The following is a 25,227-nucleotide window of genomic DNA, read 5'->3' as shown; positions in this document are numbered from 1 at the left end:
CACTTCGCCGTCATATCAGACGACGGTCCAAAAGTTCAAAGAAACAATTCCGAAGAGGAGCGGAATGAATGAACAGGGGTTACGTCAACCGATGCAAAAGACCGATCATACGATACACGTCACCGCCACGTGACGATGACGTAACATCGGTGGCGCCCGGAATTTGAAAAATCAATATACATTTTCCATTTATTTAGTCCCGTCGCAAAACCATCCGGCTAATCGGTAATAAATCACCACAGCAGGTCGCTTCCGAACCACCGGAAATTGGTGATAACGGGTCGGGAAAAGGGTGCGTGAACGGGAGCTTACCTACTGCGTACCGCTCGCTCGAGAAGTCGGTAAGGTCTCGTACGTCAGTCAGTTGAACTCGTAGAACTGGGTTGTGCGGATGCGACGTGCTAAAACACTGTGTGTGTGACCATGCAATAAGTTGTCGGTATATCGGTCAAACCGAAACTTACTGAGACTCACATACGTGTCAAGTTCCGCCTCTTAAATATTCAATCGTGATTTCATACCTCGATGTTAGGTAAATAAATAAACAATTATTTAACAAATTAGTTGAATAGTTAAAATAACATTAAAAATTATCCTCATAAAAAGTATACAACAACATTTGTGTCACAATTCGGTCTTGAGGAGTGGTTTAATTATGTCTTTTGGAGTGGTGGACAAGTCTGAGGTTATGTTTTCCCTTTTTTTGCAGATCTACAATCGAACACCAATAGTATTAGCACAATGTCCAGGAAAAGGTCGAGAAGTCGCAGCGAAGAGTTCATTTCCTCAAATTCCCACGTCCAACCGATACAAATGGTAAGTACCCTGATCGCATCGAAAGTACTAACCCACCATCTGTTTGTGAGACACAAATAATTAAAAGTTTGTGAGGTGCTTGACTGAGATGTTTGGTTTGTTTGTGACTCATATGGTTACATCATTAGAACACTTTCTTCATGTGATGCAAATAATGTTATGTCTATTAGGCTATTACAGGTAGTTAACTCAAGTAATTGGGTATTAATTGTTGTTTTTGTATATGCTTCCGTCATGATTTAAATATAAAAAGCAAATAAATTGTCTGCTGTTACAAGTTGCTGTTTATCATTTGGTAAGTTTGGCATAAATAACATTTTTGTTAAACCATTTTATGATGTAGTCTCATATAAAACGTCAATTAAGGGTAATTAACCAGTTAAAAATGTTTAGACAATGATAGTACTAAAGTCGTTTAGTTAATTTAATATGTATTAAAAACTTATTGATTTGAATACAGTACCTAAATGCAAATAAATAGCTGCATTAATGTAATATTTTACTTCTTAGTTATCGTATGTGTGTGTATTATTATCTTTGTACTATTTGAATTGTGTTATCGTACGACTTTTTAAACTTTTACGGTGTTTGCTAACTAAAAAAAGTAGAAAACGCGCTCGATATCATAAAATTCGATAAGAAAGCTAAATAAAGTGACTCAATATTATTTTTAATCTTATTGTTACAAAATAATGCATTGTGAATAACTTTTTCCGTTTGCAAATGTTAATTTTAACTATGCTCTCGCGTTATAGACAAGGTCAGCCAATTCCAAATTGAACAATCGAATTTTTAATCGACACGCAAAAGTAACGGAATGAATTAATAAATTAATCGACGTGGGAATGCACCAAGAACCTTCGATAATATTTTATGAGGTTGGATGTTTAAATATTAAAACCAATCTTCCACTTTTGCTTTTTACATTTGCTTCGAACTTTCCTTAGTACGTTTCCAGATAAAACACATTTCTATTTTTAGTAGAGCTCAACAATATAATTTGTAAATTATTTGAACAGCTGGGTTAGCTGTGGTCAGTTTTGCAATAGTTTTATTTATTTTTTTTTTATTTTCTGTGATTTTATCAATGCAATTATGATTGAAATTCATAGATAATTTAAGTGGCGACTACCCTCATTGTCCTTTTGATTAGATATAAGTTGTTATTATTATGTTTAAATTAGAAATCAGGTGATGAGTATGTAACCTTTGGGCTAATCTTCTGACTTACTGCTAATTTTAGAAGTGATTATTTGCTATTTTGGATTCAAGTTCACCACCTTTTTTTAAAATTTATAAATATATTATTTAGTATATTTAATTGGATTCGATAAATATTGTTATTATTGGGTGCTTTATTTTGTTTAGTCAACTTACGTGTTTGATCCAAAGTTTGCACAATTAAAAAAATATATAATTTTTCATGATTGGTAGACTTAGTATTGTAACAGTCCAATTTTGATGATATGTATTTATGTTTTAATTTCTATACTTCATTCAATGAAGATGTGATTTGATTTGTTTACGATTGGCTTATTTGTAAGTAATTTAATTAATAAATTAGGTGGTATCTGCCCTTATCTGTGTGATTTTCGATAATTAACAAATTAAATTGAAATGAACTACCATTAAGATTAGTCGCAATTGAACCTGATCGATTGATGACACAAGTGTTTTCTTCGGAGCATTCGACCGGTCCCATTAAGGACTAATCGATGGGATTTTCAAAGTGACGTACGATTTAACGTTCCTCGTTGGAAATAAGCGGCGAGCCAAAATCGCGGAAAAACAAACACACCGAAAATCTAAAAATATTCATAACCAACGCACCATAGTTTCAGTGATCGAGTGTAAAAAGTGACGAACTAATGGAAAAGGTTGTTGGCTTTAATATTCATCATCATTAATATGTGGTGGCTTAAAGGGAGGCTTTTGGGAATGTTGTACTCAAGAATACGTATCAAATTTGTTGTGTAACGTTTCAGAATCGGCTGCGTCATTTTAACTAACACGTAAATAAAAGCATGGATGGAGAAAAATTATTTTGGTGTAATTTTAGGCTAACTGCTCAGAAGCGCCCTTTAGCCACGATCCGGGTCCGACAAAGATCCGCGACGAAACGGACTATAGTATAAAGATCACGTTAGAAATGGCACGTAGGGGTGACACGCCACGTCCGGTGCGCGTCTTCGCCGACGGCGCCTTCGACCTCTTCCACCAGGGCCACGCCAGGCTGCTGATGCAGGCCAAAAACGCGTTTCCCAACGTCTACCTCATCGCTGGAGGTACACACCGTAAAATTGACTGTGCTAGCGAAAATTGTAAAGATTGATAAACATGCAAAAAGTCCCAATTTACATGTAATCTGGTGCGTCACCTAGTTTACATATCCATTACAGTAACTGATAGCCTTTGGTTGACCTAAGTTAGGACAAATTGAAGTTTATATTAATGGGCTTCGGTCAATTTGCAGTTTGTCGATCGTTATGATTTTTGACGCAGTCGATAATTAGAAAGGTGATTGGGACGTGTGTAAAAATAGCAGTCGTTAATCAAGTTACCTTGAAATTTATTTTTTATTTTTTGGCTCCAGTCTATTTTCACGAATTAACGACACAATAGGATTAAATTGTGCTGCCAAACATTGTAAATCATTTGCATTGTTTTGTTTTTAAACAATGCGTCGAGACTCTTCACGAAAATTTCACGTCCCACATCCCCGAATTTCCAATTAGAATGATTCCATGACAACTTTTCAGTGTGCAGTGATAAAATGATATACGAGAACAAGGGCAGGACGGTGCTGAACGAGAAGGAACGCTACGATGCGGTCAAGCACTGTCGTTACGTCGACGAGGTGCTGCCGGACTCGCCCTGGGTCTACACCGAGGAGTTTTTGCGCGAGAACAAGATCGATTTCGTCGCGCACGACGACATACCGTATCAGCACGAGGATGTGGACGACGTGTACGGGGAGCTGAAGAAGAAGGGCATGTTCCTGCCGACGCAGAGGACTGAGGGCGTCTCGACGTCCGATATTGTCGCTAGGATAGTTAGGGATTACGATATTTATGTTAGGAGGAATTTGGCCAGGGGCTATTCGGCTAAGGAGCTGAACGTTAGTTACCTCAGAGAGAAGAAGATTAAGTTCCAGAATAAAATGGGGGAGCTCAAGCAGAAGGGGAAGAATCTGTTGGGCAGCATGGATAAGATTGAGGATATATGGGACGGTTCCAAGGATGTGATGGACAGTTTCTTGGAGTTTTTCTTTAAGAGACCGTTGAAAATCTTAAATAATTCAAAGGAAAAACTGTTGAGGGTGTTGCCCGGATCTCCGAGCATTTCTAGTGATGAGGACGACTCGGATGAAGCCACACCAAGGAAGAGAATGAGGACTTGAATATCTTTGTTATGCAATTGATTTTATTTATGTAATGTTCATTCATTAACTCTTTGTAAACATATTTTTTATGTTGTTTTATGATTGAAGCTTTTAACAAGCGCCTATGGTAATTTTGGGACGAATATTCGAACCTGTTTTAATATTTGTAAGTCATTTTATAAAGATATATTATTATTGTTATTGAAATATAATAAATCTATATTTAATTAATTATTTTGTGTTTTTAATCTCACACAATAATTTGACCTCCATTTATTAATATTTTGCAGTTATTTATTTGGTCAACTCGTATTGTCCGTTAAAATAGTTCTACATGTGTCACGGTTGCAAAATATAAAAATAACATTTTTACGTGCTTTCTAACGCGCAATTTATTTTTCTGGGTTACGTTTACAAACTTTTACAATGCTATACTAGTCTACTAATTAATTTAGATCAAACTGTTGCATAAGTTATTAATTTTGTTAATACACTAGACAATGTGGCTCACCTAACGTATTCAATAAAATTTTTAGTATGGAAAAAGTTATTAATTTCAAATTTTTGACTTGAACTACTTTTCTAATTTATTTTGAACAAAATTTAGTTTTCAGTTTCGCTAGAACTTTGTTATTTTCAAAGGAACACCCTGTATATTTTTCAATTTTTAAATTCTACGTATAATTGCCAATAAAATGGCTATATCATGTGCTATACTTAAACCCAATAGTCTTTAAGTTATTAATTTTTTTTTTAAAGTTTGACAGATTTAATCAAACTGTCTATAAAGCCACAAATTTTGATGTTGGACAGTTCTTTTTTAGTATATACGTTAATTAAGGAGCATTCTAAAAGATGTCATTGTTAATACTCCCAAATTTTATATAGGGTGTTCGTTATTTACGTTTAATTTTGTCTATCCTAAAACATCAATAACACTGTCATTATAGAAGGAACGCCATGTATATTTCTGGATTTATAAATACTACGTTTAATTGGAAATAAAATAGCCATCTATGTCCTATACCTAAACCCAATAGTTTTTGAGTTTTTTTATTCAAATATTTGTCACCATAAGTCACCAATTTTGGTGATAGAAAGTTCATTTTTGGCATACACGTTAATCATGGATATTCTTATAAAGAGCCATTATTAGTACTACCAAATTTTATATAGGGTGTTCGTTATTTACAGTGAATTTTGTCTATCCTAAGATATCAATATTTTTGTATTTATAAACGGAACACCATGTATATTTCTGTATTTATAAATTTTATATGTAATTGCTAATAAATTGGCTATCCATGACCTATACCTAAACCCAATAGTTTTTGAGTTATTAATTTTTTTTTTTAAATATTTTAACAGAGAGGTCAAAGTAAAATGTCTGTAAAGTCATCAATTTTGATGCTGGAAAGTTCATTTATGGTATACACGCTATCCAAAGATAATTTTTTAAAGAGCCAGTTTAGTACTCCCAAATTTTATACAGGGTGTTCGTTATTTACGTTTAATTTTGTCGGATCTGTTAATATTCATTTTATGTCTAGAAAATGCAGGGTGAATCACCCTATATATAATTTTTTGTTATAATCTAATAATAAATTTACGTCACACAGAAAATACTTTCATATTGATTCGTTTTTATTGGAATTTATTGTTTTAGTCATGAAAAAATGATGAATAATCGTTATTTCAATTATAAGTTTCGTTAAGTATGAAAATAAATAGATAAAAGTGTGTACTTGGCACATGCATATTATTTCTGCATGTGACTAACATTAAACATATGCAATAAATGCAATAAAACGATAAAAACAATGCATCATTTTTTTAGTCCTGTTCAAATCACAAAGTAGTCGTACAAAGTGTAATAATAATAATTGCAGTCGGTCTGACGACGCGGCTAAACAATTCTCCAAATTGCTCTGTCACACGCTGTCAATTTCGTCTTGCGGCAATGAATTCGAACGGTGGCATGATGTTCAATTAGGCCAATTCAGCTAGATTTTAAATTGCCTGTTCGAGTCCCCAGCAGACGGATTTGTGCGACATGAACGCCGGCGACCCATCGTTCCTACTTTGCCCCAAACTGGTTCGTATAAATACTTCAATTATCTTACCTTCATCCATTTACTTGGTACCTTTCATTTGCCTAATAGACTTAACAATTTTAATATTTATTGGTTAATTAAACAATGTCACGGGATTGAATGATTGATTTTCATGTGTCAATGTGGTTTTATGATTTAGGCTTTGGTGAGAGAGGCCCCGTTCAGCGATCAGCCGGAGGCGATCCGCAACCGCGAACTATGCGACTACTCGACGAGGATCACCTACGAAATGGCGTGCAGCGGCAAGACCAAACGTCCCGTCAGAGTATACGCTGATGGTATCTACGATCTGTTCCACCAGGGACACGCCAGACAGCTGCTTCAGGCCAAGAACGTGTTCCCCAACGTCTACCTCATCGTCGGAGGTACAGTCGGCCCAGTAACAGTAACATAACTCGCCTGATTGTCGTTGTTTTAGTTTGTAACGATGCGTTGACACACAGCAAGAAAGGCAGAACGGTGATGAACGAGACGGAGCGCTACGAGGCGCTACGCCACTGCCGCTACGTGGACGAAATAGTGCGGGACGCCCCGTGGGAGGTGGACGAGGCTTATGTGGCGAAGCACAAAATCGACTTCATTGCCCACGACGACATTCCGTACGGTTCCGACGATAGTAACGACATTTACGCGCACTGGAAGGCCAAGGGGATGTTTGTGGCGACCGAACGCACCGAGGGCGTCTCCACGTCGGACATAGTCGCCAGGATTGTCCGGGACTACGACATTTACGTCAGAAGGAACTTGGCCAGGGGCTATTCGGCCAAGGACTTGAATATTTCGTATCTTAGCGAGAAAAAGATTAGGCTGCAGAACAAGATGCACGAACTGAAGGACAAAGGTAAGAGGGTGATTGATACTATCGGGGAGAGGAAGGACGACATGATAGCCAAGTGGGAAGAAAAATCTAGGGAGTTTATTGAGAACTTTTTATTATTATTCGGACGGGAACGTCTAACTAACATTTGGAACGAGAGCAAGGGGAAAATTCTGAACGCGCTTAGTCCCCCAAGTTCTCCTTTCCCACCGGCAAGTCCGACGTCCAGCAACGGTGATTTCGACTTTGATGAACATCCACCGAGGAAGAACGCCCGATACGATGATGATTACAGTGATGAGGATGAGTATATTTCGGCCTCATCCAACAGTATAAAACAATAAATAGGTACCTCTTACCTAAACCGTTCTTTTCATTTTTTAAATCAATTTGTGTATTTTATTGTATACTGTGTTATTAATATTTATTCGAATATATTGTATTCCTTTTTATTTAAATAAAACTATAATTTATTAGTATGAGTGGTGTTGTGTAAAATGGCAAGCTAGGTTGTTTGTATGTTTTACTCTGTGATTAACTGATCGAAATGTAAGCATAATAAAGTTTTATGGCACAGATGTGATCAGCGTCTCAAACTGTTATTTATATTTATTGTTTAATAATTTTTTAACCTCAATGTAATATTTTTTGAATGAATGTAACAGATATTTATAAACTAAGAGGTATAACAAGCCAAAGCAATTGTTGACTATTTATTGATATTTGTGTAATGCAGGTGTAAGTTTTTTGAAAACGTTTTACAAGTTGCGTAACTTATCAAAGACTTTCTTATATTACGAGATTCAATCTCTCTTTTTAAATATAATAGCGTTTTTAAAAATACCAATTTAAACAGTTTGTAAATGTTGATAACAACTTTTTTTATTATTTTATAAATAAAACTACAATAAACCATTGCATTTTACGAATTTTGTAATTTTTATAATCGTTTTCACAATAGCTGAAACAAAAATAAAAGGGACAAACTTCCCAGTTTTCCTATCTGTAGATTTCCAGTTAAAAAACTAAAAAGTTAAATACTAAAAATTTGGTGGTGCTTGAGCAGATCTTAGGATGTTAAATTGTTTTGCATAAGTGATGGTGTTCAGTTTCTTTTTACAAAAATGATGAAATTGTAAAACTCAAAATGCTTTATTAGAATAAGTGTCAATACAATTTGAGAATTGTTAATATACAATAGATATTTATATTTGAACAAGTTATTAAGTGATCTACAAAATGATTGTAATCCTATTTTTGTAGCAAGTTTACATCATACATGCACTTTGTTTGTAGTTTTACCCAATAAAATTTTCAAAAATTAAACCATATTTTATTTATTCCAATATAAACAAATACACAATCAAAATATGTAATATTTAATATCAATATATAAACAAAATAACTATCAAATACAACAAGTGTCCTATTAGTCTTAAAATATGTATAAAATAATAAAAAAAATCCAAAATTATTTTAAAATTAATCACATTCTATAAAAATGTTTGAACAATTATTTTATTGGTTTCTTTAAAATGCCTTTCTGCCTTAAATAGTTGACAAGGAATGGGACTGTTGTCAAAGTAATTGTGAGCCTCACAGGTGCAAAAACTTTGTGCAAGGCGTATGCAACAGCAAATGTTCCAGCATTGCAGATCATTGCGTGAGTGCTGCTTTCCTCATTCACGCCCACAAATTTCATCACCTCTACGACATCCAGTCCACTAAAAAAGTATAATATGAACATTTTAAATGTCTCTTAGATGTTGCTACTCACTTTAATACTAAGAAGTAACAAGTTCCCAAAGAAGCAAGTGATATGGATATGTGAAAAACTATAACAGTTGTGCCGTAATCAGTTACAGCTTTTTTTAATTTTTGGGCTGTTGTCATTTGACCATTACATTCAGAGGGCTTTTTGGGTCTTGGTTTGTCTGTTGAATAATACAACAAATGCGGTTTTGGCAAATGAACCCTGTGGAATTGTGAAGATAATAAAGGGGATTTCTTTTGAGTTGTATGTTTGGATCTTGTTAGATATGTTGTTGAATTAATTAAGGTGAGATCTGAAATTATTTGTAAACATACATTGAAAACTTAATTTTTTGTATTGAATTTACCTCTAATATTAGATATGGTTTTCTCATTTAAAATCCTTTTTGATCTGACTAGAACACTGCTTAGAAACATTTTAGAAACATAAAATTTATTGACGTTCAAAGTTAGGTTATATTTTTGTTCTATGGTTTGATTTTTGTCCTATATAGTCTGTGCGTATGACTCAAATTATATAACTATAAGCGAAATGATCAGGCAACCCACATTACACTACTACTATACTGAATATAGTCTGAGCGTTATCCAACTATTTTGTGGCTAAATATACGCAGGATTTCAAACGTGTCAAAAAAGTGCAAAAAAGGAAGCAATAAAAGTGTATTTCTCTTAAACATTTTTATTTTTATTATTAAAAAGTATTGGTAATGTTGTGTTTGCGGTTGATAAGTATGAACCTATGCAGAACGTACGTCGCTATCTGCCCGCTTTACTTCTAAATTGCGGGCGGTGTTGCCAATTTGTGTTATAAGTCGTATTTGGAGAAATTGTAATTTATTTTTATTTGACATTATATCATGCTTTGTTGTGGCAAATAATTCGAAAGAAATGAAACGAAACAATAAATACGGAATTAAAATTTATTGTAAGAGAGGATATTGTTGTCTAATGCACTTAAGTATGGCATTGAAATGGCCCCCGTTTCGGAATTTATTTCTCCAAATAAATTCATGCATATATGAGAGAAATAAATCTTCTGTAGTTCCAAATTGGTGACGAAGTTTCCTTTTGCATCCCATCCACATGTTCTCAACATTTTGAGTATGAACCATATTATTTTCAAGATGAACGAAATTTTGCTGGTGGATATTTTCAAAAAAAAAAAAGAAATGGAAACCTAATGTAACCTAACCTGACCTATTTTTCAGTTCATTAAAAATAGAATATAAAAAAATTGTCAATAATGTAATTTGTCAATTTCTGTTGAATTTTTGAAAATTTTGTAATTTTTATTAAATTTAATATTGACAATTTTTTTTGATGAACTTTCTGAAAAAAATATAGGTCAGGTTAGGTTATATTAGGTTTTTATTTATTTATTTTTTTTTTTTGAATATATTTTATTTTTGTTGAACTTATTGAGAAAAATAGGAACACAATATAAAAAAATTGTTCATAAAAATTTCAATGAAAAATCTCATTAGTCAATATTTTTCAACTTAAAATTGAATTTTCTATAAGAAAATCTTAATTTTTTACTTGTTGAAAACATACTCTTCGGCGCGAGTACAATATTTTGAAAAAAATAATAGGAAGAATGTCTTTCTTTCTATTTTTTAAAGCCAAAATTAGGAGCTGCGAGTCTAAACAATTAACAAAAGTTTTATACGAACCATAAAAGTAAAGCTAAACATTACATATAATCTCCAATTTGAAAGAAAAGTATACTAATTATTAATTATTATTATTATTTATTATTATTAAAGAAAAACTAGTTAGGAATTTTATATAAAATTTGGTACCTCATTTGAGACTCCAATTACCTCAAAAAATAACTTGTTTAAAATTTAAGAACGAAATAACAATGCTGAAAATAAACAAATAATAATAAGTACATTTTAATAGAATAAACATATCAAAAATACCATTAACAAATAAAACTATGTAAAAATACAAATACACAAAACGAGGCACAAGACACAAAAGCGCAAAGACTAATAAGAAAATAATGAAATGAAATGTGAATGGCAACACAGCGTATGAAGCTCACGCCGGTTGTCGGTGACGTACGTTGGGGATATACCCATACTTATCAACCGCAAACACAACATTACCAAAGTATTATACAAAACATATTACAAAATGCTTTATAATATAAATACTATGACCAGATTCAACTACACATAAACTAGTACATATCTCGTGTAGCTAATTTAGTGTAATTAATTCATTAAATATAAAATATTAGACATTTATTTTGAAGCTTCATTGGACGACGAGTAAATTCAATACAAATTTATTTTTACAATAAATATTTTTTATATATAATTGACAGCAACAAATAATTAACACGATTTGCCTATCACACAATGAAGTTTTTGAGCATTTTCACGCCGTTCTAAAAACGTGTCTTGTGGACAGTTTTTAAAGTTAGTATAATATAAATTTACAAAAGTTAATTTTATAAAACTTCAGTCAAAGCTTAAAATTATACAAATATATACAATATATACAAAATACAATTTACACTACATTACAATAGAACAAATAAAGCTGCTGCGTGATGTAGGAAGAATGTTGTAGATCAAAAAGTTAGTTTACTTTTAAATAGGTATTGCAGAATAAGTGGTAAACAACAATTATATGAAAACAATTACAAAAAATCACTAAACTAGCATATAAAAGTAGGATATTAAAAATATATTTGGTTTTGAACAGTATTTAAAAATATCGTCAATTTCTCACACGACAAAAATTTGTGCATCATTCAGAGGAAGTCAGAAGAGTAAAAATAAAGTATTCACTAATTCGCACAGAGTGCCAAGATTTCACATTTCTCCACATCAAAATCTTAAAACTGGCACTCTCTGCATGTTTCCCTATTTTTGGACACGATAATACTTCAAGGTTTCACTTCTGTCGATTAATTTAAGGAGGTAGATTCCACCGCAATCTCGTCAAACAAACAAAAAAAAAAAAAAAACAATTCGTACGCAGGTACACGAGAAATTTAAACGTAGGCCTCGGCATGTCTGCCTTTTAGCCTGTTGAAGAACACCTTCCAACTGTGCACAGTTTTGCCGGACCAGATCCACACGCTGGAGGTGATGCCCACGATCATCGTCATCAAGTACTTGATCATGAATACTTCGAACCTCGGGTGGTACTTCCCGTGCACCTTCTTCGGACACGGAATCGAGTAGTTTGGGTTCTTGCAGATGTCGCCCAGCCACGTGATCATCCAGTCGTCGAAGAAGAAGTGTTCGTAGAACAGGCAGGAGATCACAACCAGGGCGGGAACGGTGTAGAGGACGGAGAAGACGAGGATTCTGATCATCAGTTTTTCGAGCTTGTCGGTTTTGGTGCCGTCGTGTTTCATCACGGTGCGGATGCGGTACAGGGAGACGAAGCCGGACGCCAGGAAGACGGTGCCGAAGACCAGGTAAACGCAGAGGGGAATCAGGACGAAGATGCGCATCGCCTCCACGTTCCATATGCCCACGTAGCACACACCGCTCAGAATGTCCCCTGAAACAATAAAAGAACAATTGAAATCACTATTTAAATTGAATAATCTTTCTACGAGTTAGAGTTTAGGGAAACATTCCAAACAAACAACATAAAATCCTTTTAGGAAGCAATTCAGTAGTTTTACTGGTCCGTGCAAAATCGATGTAATCCTAGGGGAAATGGAGAAAAACTTAATGTCCCTTTTGTCCGCGTTCCTTTTATCCAATTTTATAGGAAGTGCTTTTTTAAAGCCGTTGCGAATTCCTCGTAAACATCACAAAAGGGAAGCCATGAAGATTTTAATGGAGTTCATTCATTTAATCTCTTAGACCTAATTGTTTCCTCTGTTAGCATAATTAAAACTTGTGTTGAAGGAGCTTTTTAATAACCCGATACCTAATATATCCTCACGCAACAACGGGTTTAAAATATTTCAATACTTGCCCCCGTAATCGATGACGTATTTCCGTCGTATAAATATGCCGGAAGGTAATTTACCCTGGAAATTATGTGCAAAATGAACAAGTTGTGATTTTATAGGCCACAATTAACTGTATATGAATTAGTTTAAGCGTTAATTAATTCGCTTGTGATTTGCGAGCTCGTAAAGTTTGCGATTATCGGCGATTTTTCAATCGTGTTTAATGTCATAGGATGCTGCATTCTAGCTCATTACTACGCGTAATTAGTTGCATAAAATGAATGCATAAATTCTGTGCGGCGAATATTAAATAATCGGAGCCAACTGAAAGGAGTACGGACCATTGCAACGTAATTAAAAACTGTCCGTTTGTTTTACGGGCACTGTAATTGCACAGATTGAAATCTTATCCCCCTGAAAAGTCATTAAAACCGCGCCGGATTTATGAAAAACGTGACGCCGTCCTTAATTTAAAGTACCCTGGTTTCCCAGTTATAATTATTTCGCACCGCACCCACACACATATCACTCAGAGCGTGGGACGGACATACTGGCGACCTCTGACCCACCGCCAGCAGGAAACAGATAACGTTTTAATTGAAAACCGCTCCATCGACAAATTAAGTTTGCAGAAGTGGGTGCGAGTCGAACCACAGTTACACAGTTACACCATACATCATTGTCTTTGCCGCAGATAAACTTGCACGCATCCTGTTTCTCTATTACCGGCGGTTTTCGGTTTGTTTGTTTATTGGTTTGTTTAACAGCGATGACCCGCAATACTAACAAGTGTAAACTTAATTGCATAACCACGACGTGTCAAAGGTGTGGCCATCTGTTAGGACAATCGTTAATTACTGTATTATAAGTTCCAGAAATACGATAGGACTTTCTCCAATCCATCAAATGGAATGTTTGACCGTTACTTGAGCAGAAGTCGCGACCGTAATTACCCCGAGTTAATTGAAGGCACGAGTTATGTACTCGAAACGTCGCCGCAGGAACGATACACCCAATAATCCGATGCGAAAAAATGAACCCGGGAGAAGAATTGCTCGAGTATCGTGGTTCGCATATAAATCCCGGACGGAAACGTATTTCTTGGCGTTCGAGCGGTTTGATTCGGCCGATAGGAATGCTCTAGGAAGTCGGAATCTCACGGTTTATATGTTCCAAGTGTTCCAATTCAATTTTATACGGCGGATTATGGCCGAGGACTGAAGAACCATCGTTCGGTATATAAGTGGCATGGGCGCTTATCTCGAGTAACTGTGCAACAATGCAACCAGAGAACACATCAATTTCAAGGATTACATGCAGTTCCGTGGGGCTAAACGGGCCCGATCTGCGGGTAGTCATCAACGTGATACCATCGACTAAGCGGATTACCCGTTGTAAATGAGGAAGTATTAAAGTTAATTCATTATGTCTCGGGCCTACAATCAAGACGTACTCTAATAACACAATTAAAAATGGTGCATTGGAGACGAGGTGACTCGCCAGTTTCGAACTAATCAATTAAATAATGTTTGATCATGCGATCACCATTACGCCAGAAAAAGCTCATTATTAAAACCCATTTTTTCTTAGTCCGGGACACCCAAATTGAGTACCGCGTTCCCACACAACGTTCCCATGGTGAACACGATATTTGCGGCGAAACGCATTTGTCGCGGCACAGGAAAAAACCGCAACCCGAGGTGTCTTGTGTTGTGTACGCGTTCTGTTATTGCGTGTCCGTAAGTAATAAGGCGTCTCTTCATTGCTCCAGTCAGCTGTAAAATTTACATAATACCTCGCAGAAACCAGAACTAGTACCGGTCGTCGCGGACCGAGCTCGAGTTATTTATCTGCGGGGTTTCGTATTTCCTTTTATTTTTTAACGTGTACGTACGGTGTGCAGTTTACGAGGAATATAAAATATTGCATGTGTTCTCCGCAATATTTGCCCCGATTGTTCCTCAACAATGAAGTTTATGGCGCCGTTTATCTTGTTCGAGGCGAAAAAATTAATGGACTTGCAGGACGTGTAGACGTGATTGCCTATTGTTTGCCGGCAGTGTGTGCTGCCATCTCGCACTTTTTCAAGTGACGTTCGACTCGTTGATTGATTAGAAGTGTATCATTTAGACTTAATTAAATTATAGTTTACGGTAATTAAGCACAAATAATTAATAACGCTTGATTAGACTCGCATAATAATTATATCGTAGCGACAAATCGGCTCTGGTCCAATCAATCATTCCGAAAAATTAATTATGGTGTCGAATGAAAAATTATGCACACCATAATTGGATATTTGTTGGGTTTTTATCTGGTGATTGATATGACGAATGCTGAATGAATTAAATAGCTGGTTTTTGACTCGTATAATGGCGTGGACACATTTGACATGGCTTCTGGTCATTGACCAAGCAATAATAAGACGAACTCTGTATTATTAATCGTAAATTTCAATGGATGTGGATGAAACCGAAGGAACGTTGCCGGGGGATCCATTCAACGTGCTTCTTTCGACTTCGTCCTACGTTATCTGAATTTTAACTAACCAGTTAGGACGGCCACCAATAGACATTAGCATTTCAAAGACCGGAATAATTTACTATGTTGTGCGTCCCGTAAAAGGTGCACTTCTTATAAAACATCACTAAATCATCAAAAGTGCACTGGGTGGCATAAAACGGGACAATTTCACCTGTAGGTATGTCACTGCCATTTAAAATAATGGAAACACCGTTCGGAAAGGTGTAACCAATTAGTTGTTGTCATCGCCGATGAATATTCATCGGGGAGAAAAGAATGCCGATGTAAAAATTGGTGGTATTTGTGATATTTCGAAATAATTAATTTCGGAAAACATTGGATGTTGTTTAATGGATTCGGATTTCGTAATCGGTGTTGTTGAATTCATTAACGAATCCATCCAGTGAAATGTCAACGGATGAAAGCGAAGCAGTTAACAACGAAAGTGAAAAATGTTCCTTAAATCGACGGAGCACGTTGCCATTTCCACAACAACCGATAAATCCTTGTCGGTATAATTAGATCAGGCAATCGTTATTGTTATTACCACACAACAATAAATCAAACCGTTTACTTTAATTAATATATTACCCGACAATTTTCTTATATAAAATACCTAATTATACCAACATTACCTGAGGTTAATTGCCATTCAATTACGATTTTTACAATGTACCCAACTAGGAAGAAGGCAATTTTCCCATCGCCGGTCCCGTTCGGGTCTTTCGTCAAAAAACCACCCCGTACAAGAGGAAATAACGAGTCGATCGTCCCGATCACGGTCAGGTACCGTTTACATCGCTGGGTCAAAGGGCGACGCGAGTACGGCGAGTAAATTGGACGTGTACCCGCTGCGCAACCTGTAATTACACCGCCTAATTATATCCACTTAATTTGCGTCCGTGTCCGCAATTATCACGTTCCGTTTGATGCGAAGGGAAAGATGTGGGGCGTTCGAGACAATAAAATTCCTTTGTATGTAAATCATCGTCAAAACGAAACGTAGTCGGGGGGCGAGCACAAAAAAAATACCGGCGATGCGATACACGGCGACGTGGATTTATTTTAAGGAAGTCTGCGAGATGAGCATTCTTAATGCCCTCGACATGTAAATGTCCGGGGAACGGCGCACACACAAGGAAAAATACAACTGTGAATAATTAATGTCTGATGTTTTTCGTTGGTCTGATTAGCTGCGCTGCTGATGCAAATTGGATTCATGGAATGTTCTAATTCCGGGAACAAGCGCATTTTGCTGTACAAGTCTTCTACACAATGTTGCAACAAGTGTCAGGAGCTTCATTTTTTAAGACTAGAAGATTGTTACTACAACTAGTTCTTGAATTTGTCTTAGAAATGTTAAGTTTTCTGATAAATTTAGTACTTAATATTGTCGTCCATGAGACAAAGAGGCCAAACAGTGTTTAAGAATGTAAAAAAAATATTAAAATTTAAATTTGTGAGACTGTATTTCTCCTTTTTAGAAGCACCTTGTACAAACAAATAATACAACTTAATCATCATTGTATTACACATAAATCGATTAACTTCACAACACGATTTCTTAACATTTTAATTCGAATAATCAGATTAGAAGTCCAAGATTTATTGGCCCCAAGAATTCAGGAATGGGATGGATTTAACCTTGCGATTTCCATTATAAAATGTCACAGTCCTGTGTGCCTCCCGGCGTGCACAATGATTATAATTATTTATCCAAGCAATAATATTTCATGATCACAATAAAAACTAAAAGTCAGACAATTATTATCGACTTCAGAACGGCGCATAAATAGAAAACCTCAATTACTCCACGCCGTTTTATGTCGATTTTCCACGCAATCGCTGACAATCCACTTTAATTCGACCGTTCTATTATTTAGTCAAGTGGGACTCGACACTTCAAAACGTTGAACCGGAGTTTTGATTGTTTTCTAATTGGGAAAACTTCCCGTTAATTATTGACCCGGGATCGTGATGGACGACCGTTTTTGTCCCGTAACACAAAAACAAAAAGGCCGAAGGCACAAAGGCACATTGAATCCGGCCCGGTTTTAATCTCGGGCGTCCTGGATTTATAACCGATCGTTCGGTATAAATTACATGTAAAAATCGAAACGACAACCGTAATTATATTCCGTCGGCCTTTCTTTGCGGGGACATCTGTGGGAAAGTTTCATCGGTGCCACAACCTACAGAGACGTCGTATGTTTCATATTTGTTGGCGGTTGTCGTAAGGATTTTTGCTACGAAGGTTGGAAGCTGTACAGGGTGTCACAAAGTGATTGTCTTTGGCTGTTACCAGATTAGAGACTAACTCAGTTTTTTTAAGTGTTTCATATAACATATATTAGAGTGCGTCAAAAAAATCGAGTTTTTTTTTTAACTTCCGACACTGAAAAATTGATTTCTAGTGACTCTTAAAAAATGCTCTGCAAAGCTCTTAATTATTACAATGAGGTCCTACTCATCTCAGTCTTTCATTTTTTCTTCTCTCTCATAGGATAAAATCCATATCTCATCATTACTTGATCGTACAGAAAATGTCTATTTACATTTTTTGTAGGAAATTGAACGCTCTTCAAAAAAGGTACACATAATTTTTTTGAAATTCTTATCGTTTAAAAAATATCGTAAGTCAAAATTTAAAGGATTTAAAAAAAAAAATTTTTTTTTACTTCTGAATTTTATAACTCATACATAATAAGTATGTTATATATTATAAAACATACATCTTTGTAGGAAATTAAACGCTCAACAAAAAGGGTTCTAACTCTAACCATTTAGAAGATATTCGCATTCGAATCCAAATGCATACTGATTTTAATATATTTTTAATAAATATTTAGTAAATTTATCCATTTGTCATGAATTTTGAAAATATTCATAAACGTCTATTTTGATAGAATAACAGTTTCTAAGTAATGTCTTATTTGAATATTTTATATTTATATTAATATTTTCTTTTCATAATTTTCACAATTTAGTTTCATGATTTAATATTTTTCAACGGGCTTATTTAAATTATATTTCAAATTTTTTTCAGAAAATTCATAATAATATTTTTTGTCTGGGGAATTTGAGAATTTAGTTTCAAATGTTTTTTCTTTTCCATAATACTTATTTTAAAAATATTCATAAAAGTTTCTTGCTTTCTTTCATTTTTTAATATTTTCTTTTAATAATTTTCAGAAAATTTATAATTAAATATTTTTTGTCTGTCTAACAAATATAATATTTTTTGTCTGGGGAATTTGAGAATTTAGTTTCAAATGTTGGTACTTCTGTTGTTCACAATTTGCCATACTCGCGCCATCTGTGGTTTTTAGTTCTTTTACATGTTTCCTTTTATATTTCTACATTGCATACATAATTTTTGGAGCTCTTTATTCTAACTAATGAGTTTAAATATATTTACTTATTTCTTTTCTATAGATATAATTAATGATATTTTATTAACTAATTAATTAATTAAACATTATTTTTTCTGAAATAGATAATGAATTATCTCAAAATTTATTAATTTTAATAGATAAATTTAAAATATTTATTAAAAAATTATTAAAATCAGGATGCAATAATATTAGAATACGAATAACTTCTCAATGATTACAACAATCCTTTAACCACAAGAGACTTTCTTTGTAGAGCGTTTAATTTCCTACAAAAATATATGTTGCTCATTTTATAATATTTACTTATTTAGTCACAAAATGTAGAAGTAAAGTGAAATTTTTGTTAAATTCTTCAAATTTTGAACTACGATATCTTTTAAACGATAAGAATTATAAAAAATTGTAATATATATTTTTTGAAGAGGGTTCAATTTTCTACAAAAAATGTAAAGTGGAATTTTCTGTACGATCAATTAATGGCGGGATATGGATTTTGCCATATGGAACTGAAGAAAAAATGGAAAACTGTGATGAGAGGACCTTCCCATTAAAATGAACAGCTCATCTTTGGAGAGAAATTATTAAAAGTGCCTAGAGAGTCGGAAATTAAAAAAAATATATTTAATTTTTTTGACCCACCCCTATATTTTATATATATAAAAAAATGAACATATGGAAAATAGTACTTTTTATAAGTGACTATATTATACAAATATAATATTTGACAATCTAATAATTAACCTATTTTAATCACTGATAATTTGTTTATAAATTAGTTATTATTAACTATTTTTGTATGAGGTGTGTGAATATAAAATTTCATTTTTAAAAACAAAATAAAACAAATTACCATATTCTAAATTGTTCAAAAACACAAAAAACCTATTAAATATAGTTTTAAAAAGTATTCAGTGGAGTAGAAAATGAGATTCCTACAAACTCTACGGCCCCTGTAATAATATGGAAAAAGTTTATTTCACTGAATTCTACAAGTAGGCTCTCAAATTTTGATCACTCATTTTAGAAACTCCTTGTATATTGGCACAAACTTAAAAACCACTTAATGTAAGGAACGTGCCACCTATGGGAGTTATAAAACTCCTTTTAAAGTGCAAGTTCCATCTTCGTTTGAGCCCGACATGACAGTCGATGTAAAGAAAGAGATTTGTTATTAAAACAGTCACACAGTGGTTATTTAATAAACGAAAAAAATCGCAGGTGACCAAATCGGAATGATATTTAATGGCCGTCCAACGCTAAGATATTCCTCTCTCGTCATCTTCCCGGTAAGCACGACGAGAACGGAAAAAATTAACAGTAAACTGTTCCTAGTTTTACATGCAATATAAGGCACGAGCTGAAGTAATGAACGGTGACCGTACAATCTTTTGATGTATCTCTGAACAAACGTTCAATTTGTGAATAATGCCTGGCGTCTTGTTCACGTCCGTTCAAATAAAACGCACTTTTTCCCCGAGCCGACTGCCAATCGCCCCGACAGCGTACAACACAAAGAACTCGGCGTGCGGCGTTTGGAATACAAAACATCTTCATTAAGGGGACTCGTTCCCATCTATCGACGTGCACAAAATTTGAAAACGTAGGCAACCCAGATTACCAGGCGGAGCCGAAGACCCGGTAACAGACGGCGGCTCGACATAAACAAACAGTGTGTGGGTTTGTGATTCGAAAAATCCGGTTGTCGGGTAAATATTTACAAGTGCGGCGTCCTGAAAGGGCGACAGCACAATGAGCCGCCTTGTTATGAGCGATGCTGCGGCTCAGAAATCAGCCACCAACGTCGTTGGATGCACGTGTCGTTTAACGACTGCACCGTAAAAATCCCGAGATGGAGTAGAAGAGTATTTTGACCTTAATGAAAGTGAGGGAGGTTAATTATATTTTGTGGGCAGTAAGAAAAACCAATGACTGAGAAGAGAAACAATTTCCGTTGTGGGGTGAAACCCCACAACGTCGATCAATTGGCACTTTTGCGGGGGAAATGAAGAGCTCCATCAGCCTTTCGTTTGCGCCCGATAAAGTTTAGAAATATTGTAACAGCACGCGGGTATTACCATCAACAAATTGTGGCATTATAGCACTAGTGACAGTGGTAAGCGCACTTCCACGTGCAATAAATACGGATTATTGTGGAGTTGGGCTATAAATTCAGCAATTAACTACCACACGAACATGGAAATGGCTTTGGAAACAGCGGCGCAACAAAAAACGACTTGATGCCAAAACCATTGTGCGTCAAGTAAATTAATAATAAAGAAAATACAGGTTGTCTTCTTTATTATGTTCTCAACTCGATAAACAGACAAAACGGCCTTGCAATTATTTTTAATTCATATAATTGTCTAACTGTATAAAATTTCCCACCTTGGCTAAAGACGCCATTAAACAAAAATTGAAATAACTGTTTTAGCTGAGCTGCATAACTCTGGAATTGACTTTAATTAATAAACTTGAGCAAAGCAAATATTATTACAGTTTCCGACTAGAAAGTCCTGGGGCAAACAAACCCTTCGAACTTAATTAGCTCGTCGAATTGGCAATTAAACTATATGGGTTTGAACATAAAACAATTTCATTGCCCATTTTTCAACCGCAGAAACGGGCTGCGATAAATTATTGTTTATGGCAGTTGCAAATTGCACAAATAACCTTTTTTTTTCAACCGGAATTTTCGCTTGTACATTGTTACAACTAATTGCCGACTCTCTTCCACTAACAGTTCCTTTAAATTGCTCTCGCCGAGCTGCATGATGCGTTTATCAACAAATAACTCAATTTGTTAATGTTTCTATAATTGCACGCTGCTTAGAAGATATAATTGTCTTATAAATAGAGGAGTGCGGAGTTTTTATTTAGTCGTCGTTACAAATTTACATCTTTTTGCCGTCGTTACGATTACCGTACGCATTGCCTCGTATAACTCATTTATAATTGCCGTCTCGGTTATGGTATAACATGAGAAACATATAAAATTGAAAGCGCGTTTTAATTGTAACTAATGGGATCGAAATTGGCCGTTCGGTTACCAATTAACGCAATACTCAATGTCCGACAGTTAATAAAGTGCAAGAGTAAATTAATTTGACGTTCGTAGAACACTGGAAGACAAGACTGTTGATGGTTCTGGGAAATGTTGCTTGGGGATTCACAGGAACACATAAATCGAAAGGAGACAAGCTCAGTTTAGAAAAATGTGCAATTTGGCAAATTATTAAACCAAGAAAGAAAGACTTGACCTTTAAGATTATTTCTTCTCGACAAGTCACACACATGTTAAATGATGTAACTACTCTAGTTTTAGCAGAATTCCTCCCAAAATCTTCTAAATATTTGTTCTGATTTTAAACTTAAATGTGTGGTATAAAAATTTTTTCATCAATAACAATGGTATATAATAAATACTGATCTATAAGAATATTATCTCTCCTTGGTAAGTCACACACTTAGAAGATGTAACTACTTAATTTTTAAACTGGGACATCCCTAAATTATTAAATTCTTTCAATTATTTTTTCTGGTTTTAAAATTTAAATGTGTGGTATAAAAAGTCTCTATCAAAAACTGTGGTATATATTAAATACATTTATTTTTAAGAGTATTATCTTTTCTTGTAACTTCTTTAGTTTTATCCTGGGATTCCCCTAAATTATTAAAATCTTCCAATTATTTTTTCTGGTTTTAAAACTTAAATGTGTGGTATAAAAAAGTCTTCATCAAAAACAATGGTATATAATAAATACATTGATTTTTAAGAAGATTATGTCTTCATGGCAAGTCACACACAAGTTAGATGATGTAACTACTTTAGTTTTAACCTAAAACTCCCCTAAATTATTAAATTCTTCCAATTATTTTTTCTGGTTGTATAACTTAAATGTGTGGTATAAAAAAGTCTTCATCAAAAACAATGGTATATAATAAATACATTGATTTTTAAAAAGATTGAATCTTCTTGGTAAGTCTCATACAAGTTAGATGACGTAACTAATTTTGTTTTAATCAGAGACTTCCCTAAATTATTAAATTCTTTCCATTATTTCTTCTGATTTTAAAACTTGAATGTGCGACATAAAAAGTTTTTATCGAAAATAATGGCATATAATAATTATATACATTGATATTTAAGAAGATTATCCCTTTCTAGCAAGTCACACACAAGTTAGATGATGTAACTACTTTAGTTTTAACCTGAGACTCCCTCAAATTATTAAATTCTTTCAATTATTTTTTCTGGTTTTAAAACTTAAATGTGTGGTATAAAAAGTCTTTATCAAAAATATTGGTATATAATAAATAGATTGAGTTTTAAGAAGATTATGTCTTCTTGAGAAGTAACATACAAGTTAGATGATGTAACTACTTTAGTTTTATCCCGGGTTTCCCCTAAATTATTAAAATTTTCCAATTTTTTTCTGGTTTTAAAACTTGAATGAGTGGCATAAAAAGTCTTTACCAAAAATAATGGTATATAATAAATATAAACATTGATATTTAAGAAGTTTTATCCTGGGATTCCTCTAAATTGTTGAAATCTTCCAATTAGGTTTTAAAACTTAAATGTGTGGTATAAAAAGGAAAGAAGGAAATCGAAGACTTAGTGGGTATATACAAGGTGTGTTTTTGTGATGTGCGTTAAACACAGACGTGTTTTTCCATCTGTCAAACTGAATGAAATCGAAATTGACGTTTGATGAATGTTTTCCAGTAAAAACGTGTCACTTTCGTTCCCCGCAGCTTCCCCGATATGGTAATGTGTGTTATTAATATCTAAAAAAGCACTTTATTTACGACGCCGACGTGGTTATTAAGTAATCATTTCGCTTTCCTAGAAAGACCGGTTCGCATCAACGTTTTTCGTATGCATTAAGGAAAACTATGTTGTAGAGGATATCATGATGATGGTGGAGTCGACACGCAATAATGTATTATTATCGGTCGGTTTTTATTAAGACGTGTTCCAGTAGTCTAATGGAACTGGGCGTAATAAATTTAATTAGTAAACCGTGAGATATACAATAAATAACGAATTATCATTAAAATGCTTTATTTATGTTTAGTAATTTATTAGCATAAATCACGAATCTGGGTCTGTGGAGCGTTATGCATATTGAATATAAACGAAGCCTTGCTATAAATACATAATCATGACGGATTACCCGGCGAGCAATACCACAATACCGTATTTATCTCGCTCACCAATTATAATTATCCGCCGCGGAACGCCAGAACAATGCGGGACGGACGAAAGGCATCAAACACGTTGGATTTTCAAACGGATCATCCCAGATAATTTATCGGCGAAAACAAAGCCGCGTCCCCGACAAACGACGCCGCCCAAACAATGAATCGTCGTCGTCCACTCTTTTATTTCGTCGACGAAGAATACCTCGTCAACGGCAACGGCCACGAGAGCCGAAACGAATCTGGATATATTAAATCGGCACGTTGAACCGAGGGTGGATTTATGGAGGAGAGTCGTCATTTTTCGGCCGGAGTCTTGTCGTGTCTGGTTGCAGTACATCACCCGGATCTCCCCACCTGTTGGCATGCATGTCAGAATGTCGGCGGACGCGATCAATAGTTCCCCTCGATGCATGCAGTCGACAGAACCAACATTATCCTTGGATTCTTGGCGGGGCTGTTTTAAATCAACGAGTTGCTGCTCCTTCAAGTGTCCCTTTAACGTGGGTGCGACTCAAGAAGTAATCATCACCACCTTGTTATCATTGGTCTGAGTCCTCCCAAAGATGTGCTCCATCCTCCATCGACGAAAGGCTGCATTTTAATTGTAATAATGGCGCCCCATTACCCAACACCATTCGCCGATTATTGACCGACGTGCCGGAATGATGATAAATTATGAACGTCGCCACTCGCATATCTAAAACATCCAGCACGTCTCGAATATCAATGAAACCGTCCGCCATTTTCCAAAACGGCAGCACAAAAACGCCAATTAGCCAATTCAATTGTACGCAAACGCCTCGGGCATCACGATTATTTTTGTTTTACGTTTGGCATTAATGCCAGATTGGATGCTAAGCATGTATTGTATGGGTTAGGTGCGTTTAACGGTTTATCCACGATGGTATTGGTTGTTTATGGTTCATTTACACGCCTAGTGTGATTGTTTTCTAATGGATTGCCGTTTGAATGATGCTGGAACTGGCCTAGTTCCACTACTGGAAATGTCGATTGATTGTTTCAATGGATTTTAGTTCGAGGAAAAAATGATGCCGAGAAACGATTGACTCCGTTCTAAAATAGTCAGGAGATTTCTATTTAAATACGTTTATTTGCGATACAGTTGAGTAAGAAGATCAGTAAACGAGATTATGTTAAACATCTTATTTAGGTCTTTAAAATTCTTCCAAGTCATTTTATTGCTGTTGAAACCAAGAAATGTCTAGTGGCGTCATCTATGTTTGAATAGAACAACTACCTATATATAT

The 25,227-nt window shown here is 34.8% G+C and overlaps 3 protein-coding genes across 6 annotated transcripts in view; 1 reads left to right on the top strand and 2 right to left on the bottom strand.

Annotated features, from left to right (window-relative positions):
• Positions 1-169: 169 nt before the first annotated feature.
• LOC109602095 (choline-phosphate cytidylyltransferase A) lies at positions 170-8,455 on the top strand. Of its 4 annotated transcripts, none has more exons than XM_049965844.1 (4): positions 170-532; positions 710-816; positions 2,876-3,101; positions 3,576-4,432. In XM_049965844.1, exons 1-4 carry the CDS (start codon positions 526-528, stop codon positions 4,214-4,216), a joined length of 981 nt encoding a protein of 326 aa, XP_049821801.1. In that variant the 5' UTR covers positions 170-525; the 3' UTR covers positions 4,217-4,432. The 4 variants fall into 4 exon arrangements, with proteins under 4 accessions (XP_049821801.1, XP_019873982.1, XP_019873983.1 ...); XM_020018423.2 differs by lacking the exons at positions 2,876-3,101; positions 3,576-4,432 and adding exons at positions 6,452-6,677; positions 6,731-8,455 and having other exon boundaries at positions 190-532; XM_020018424.2 differs by lacking the exons at positions 170-532; positions 2,876-3,101; positions 3,576-4,432 and adding exons at positions 6,088-6,293; positions 6,452-6,677; positions 6,731-8,455.
• Positions 8,456-8,492: 37 nt separating this feature from the next.
• Positions 8,493-9,380, bottom strand: LOC109602093 (protein FAM210B, mitochondrial). Its single transcript, XM_020018420.1, has 3 exons — positions 9,250-9,380; positions 8,907-9,195; positions 8,493-8,853 (listed from the first exon to the last, which is right to left on the bottom strand). The coding sequence occupies exons 1-3, from the start codon at positions 9,317-9,319 to the stop codon at positions 8,643-8,645; spliced, it is 570 nt and encodes a 189-aa protein (XP_019873979.1). The 5' UTR covers positions 9,320-9,380; the 3' UTR covers positions 8,493-8,642.
• A 1,640-nt stretch (positions 9,381-11,020) lies between these two features.
• Positions 11,021-25,227, bottom strand: part of LOC109602030 (frizzled-2) — a 100,178-nt gene continuing 85,971 nt past the window's right edge. Inside the window, exon 2 of the mRNA XM_049965991.1 lies at positions 11,021-12,433. Within this exon, the coding sequence (XP_049821948.1) occupies positions 11,916-12,433 (518 nt within the window). The 3' untranslated portion in view covers positions 11,021-11,915. The remainder of the gene's footprint in view (positions 12,434-25,227) is intronic.

This window comes from Aethina tumida, chromosome 4, assembly GCF_024364675.1.
Source record: "Aethina tumida isolate Nest 87 chromosome 4, icAetTumi1.1, whole genome shotgun sequence".
Lineage (NCBI taxonomy): Eukaryota > Metazoa > Arthropoda > Insecta > Coleoptera > Nitidulidae > Aethina > Aethina tumida.
The sequence above is the reverse complement of the archived record's forward strand: the minus strand, read 5'-3'. Positions and strand labels throughout refer to the sequence as shown.

Excerpts from the sequence above, each read along its gene's own strand:
- LOC109602095 (XM_020018423.2), top strand. Across the intron at positions 817-6,451 it reads ACGTCCAACCGATACAAATG|GCTTTGGTGAGAGAGGCCCC; the intron begins GTAAGTACCCTG and ends TTTATGATTTAG. Across the intron at positions 6,678-6,730 it reads CGTCTACCTCATCGTCGGAG|TTTGTAACGATGCGTTGACA; the intron begins GTACAGTCGGCC and ends TCGTTGTTTTAG.
- LOC109602093 (XM_020018420.1), bottom strand. The coding sequence starts at position 9,319 with ATGTTTCTAAGCAGTGTTCTAGTCAGATCAAAAAGGATTTTAAATGAG. Across the intron at positions 9,196-9,249 it reads AACCATATCTAATATTAGAG|ATCTCACCTTAATTAATTCA; the intron begins GTAAATTCAATA and ends AAATAATTTCAG. Across the intron at positions 8,854-8,906 it reads TGTTACTTCTTAGTATTAAA|TGGACTGGATGTCGTAGAGG; the intron begins GTGAGTAGCAAC and ends ATACTTTTTTAG.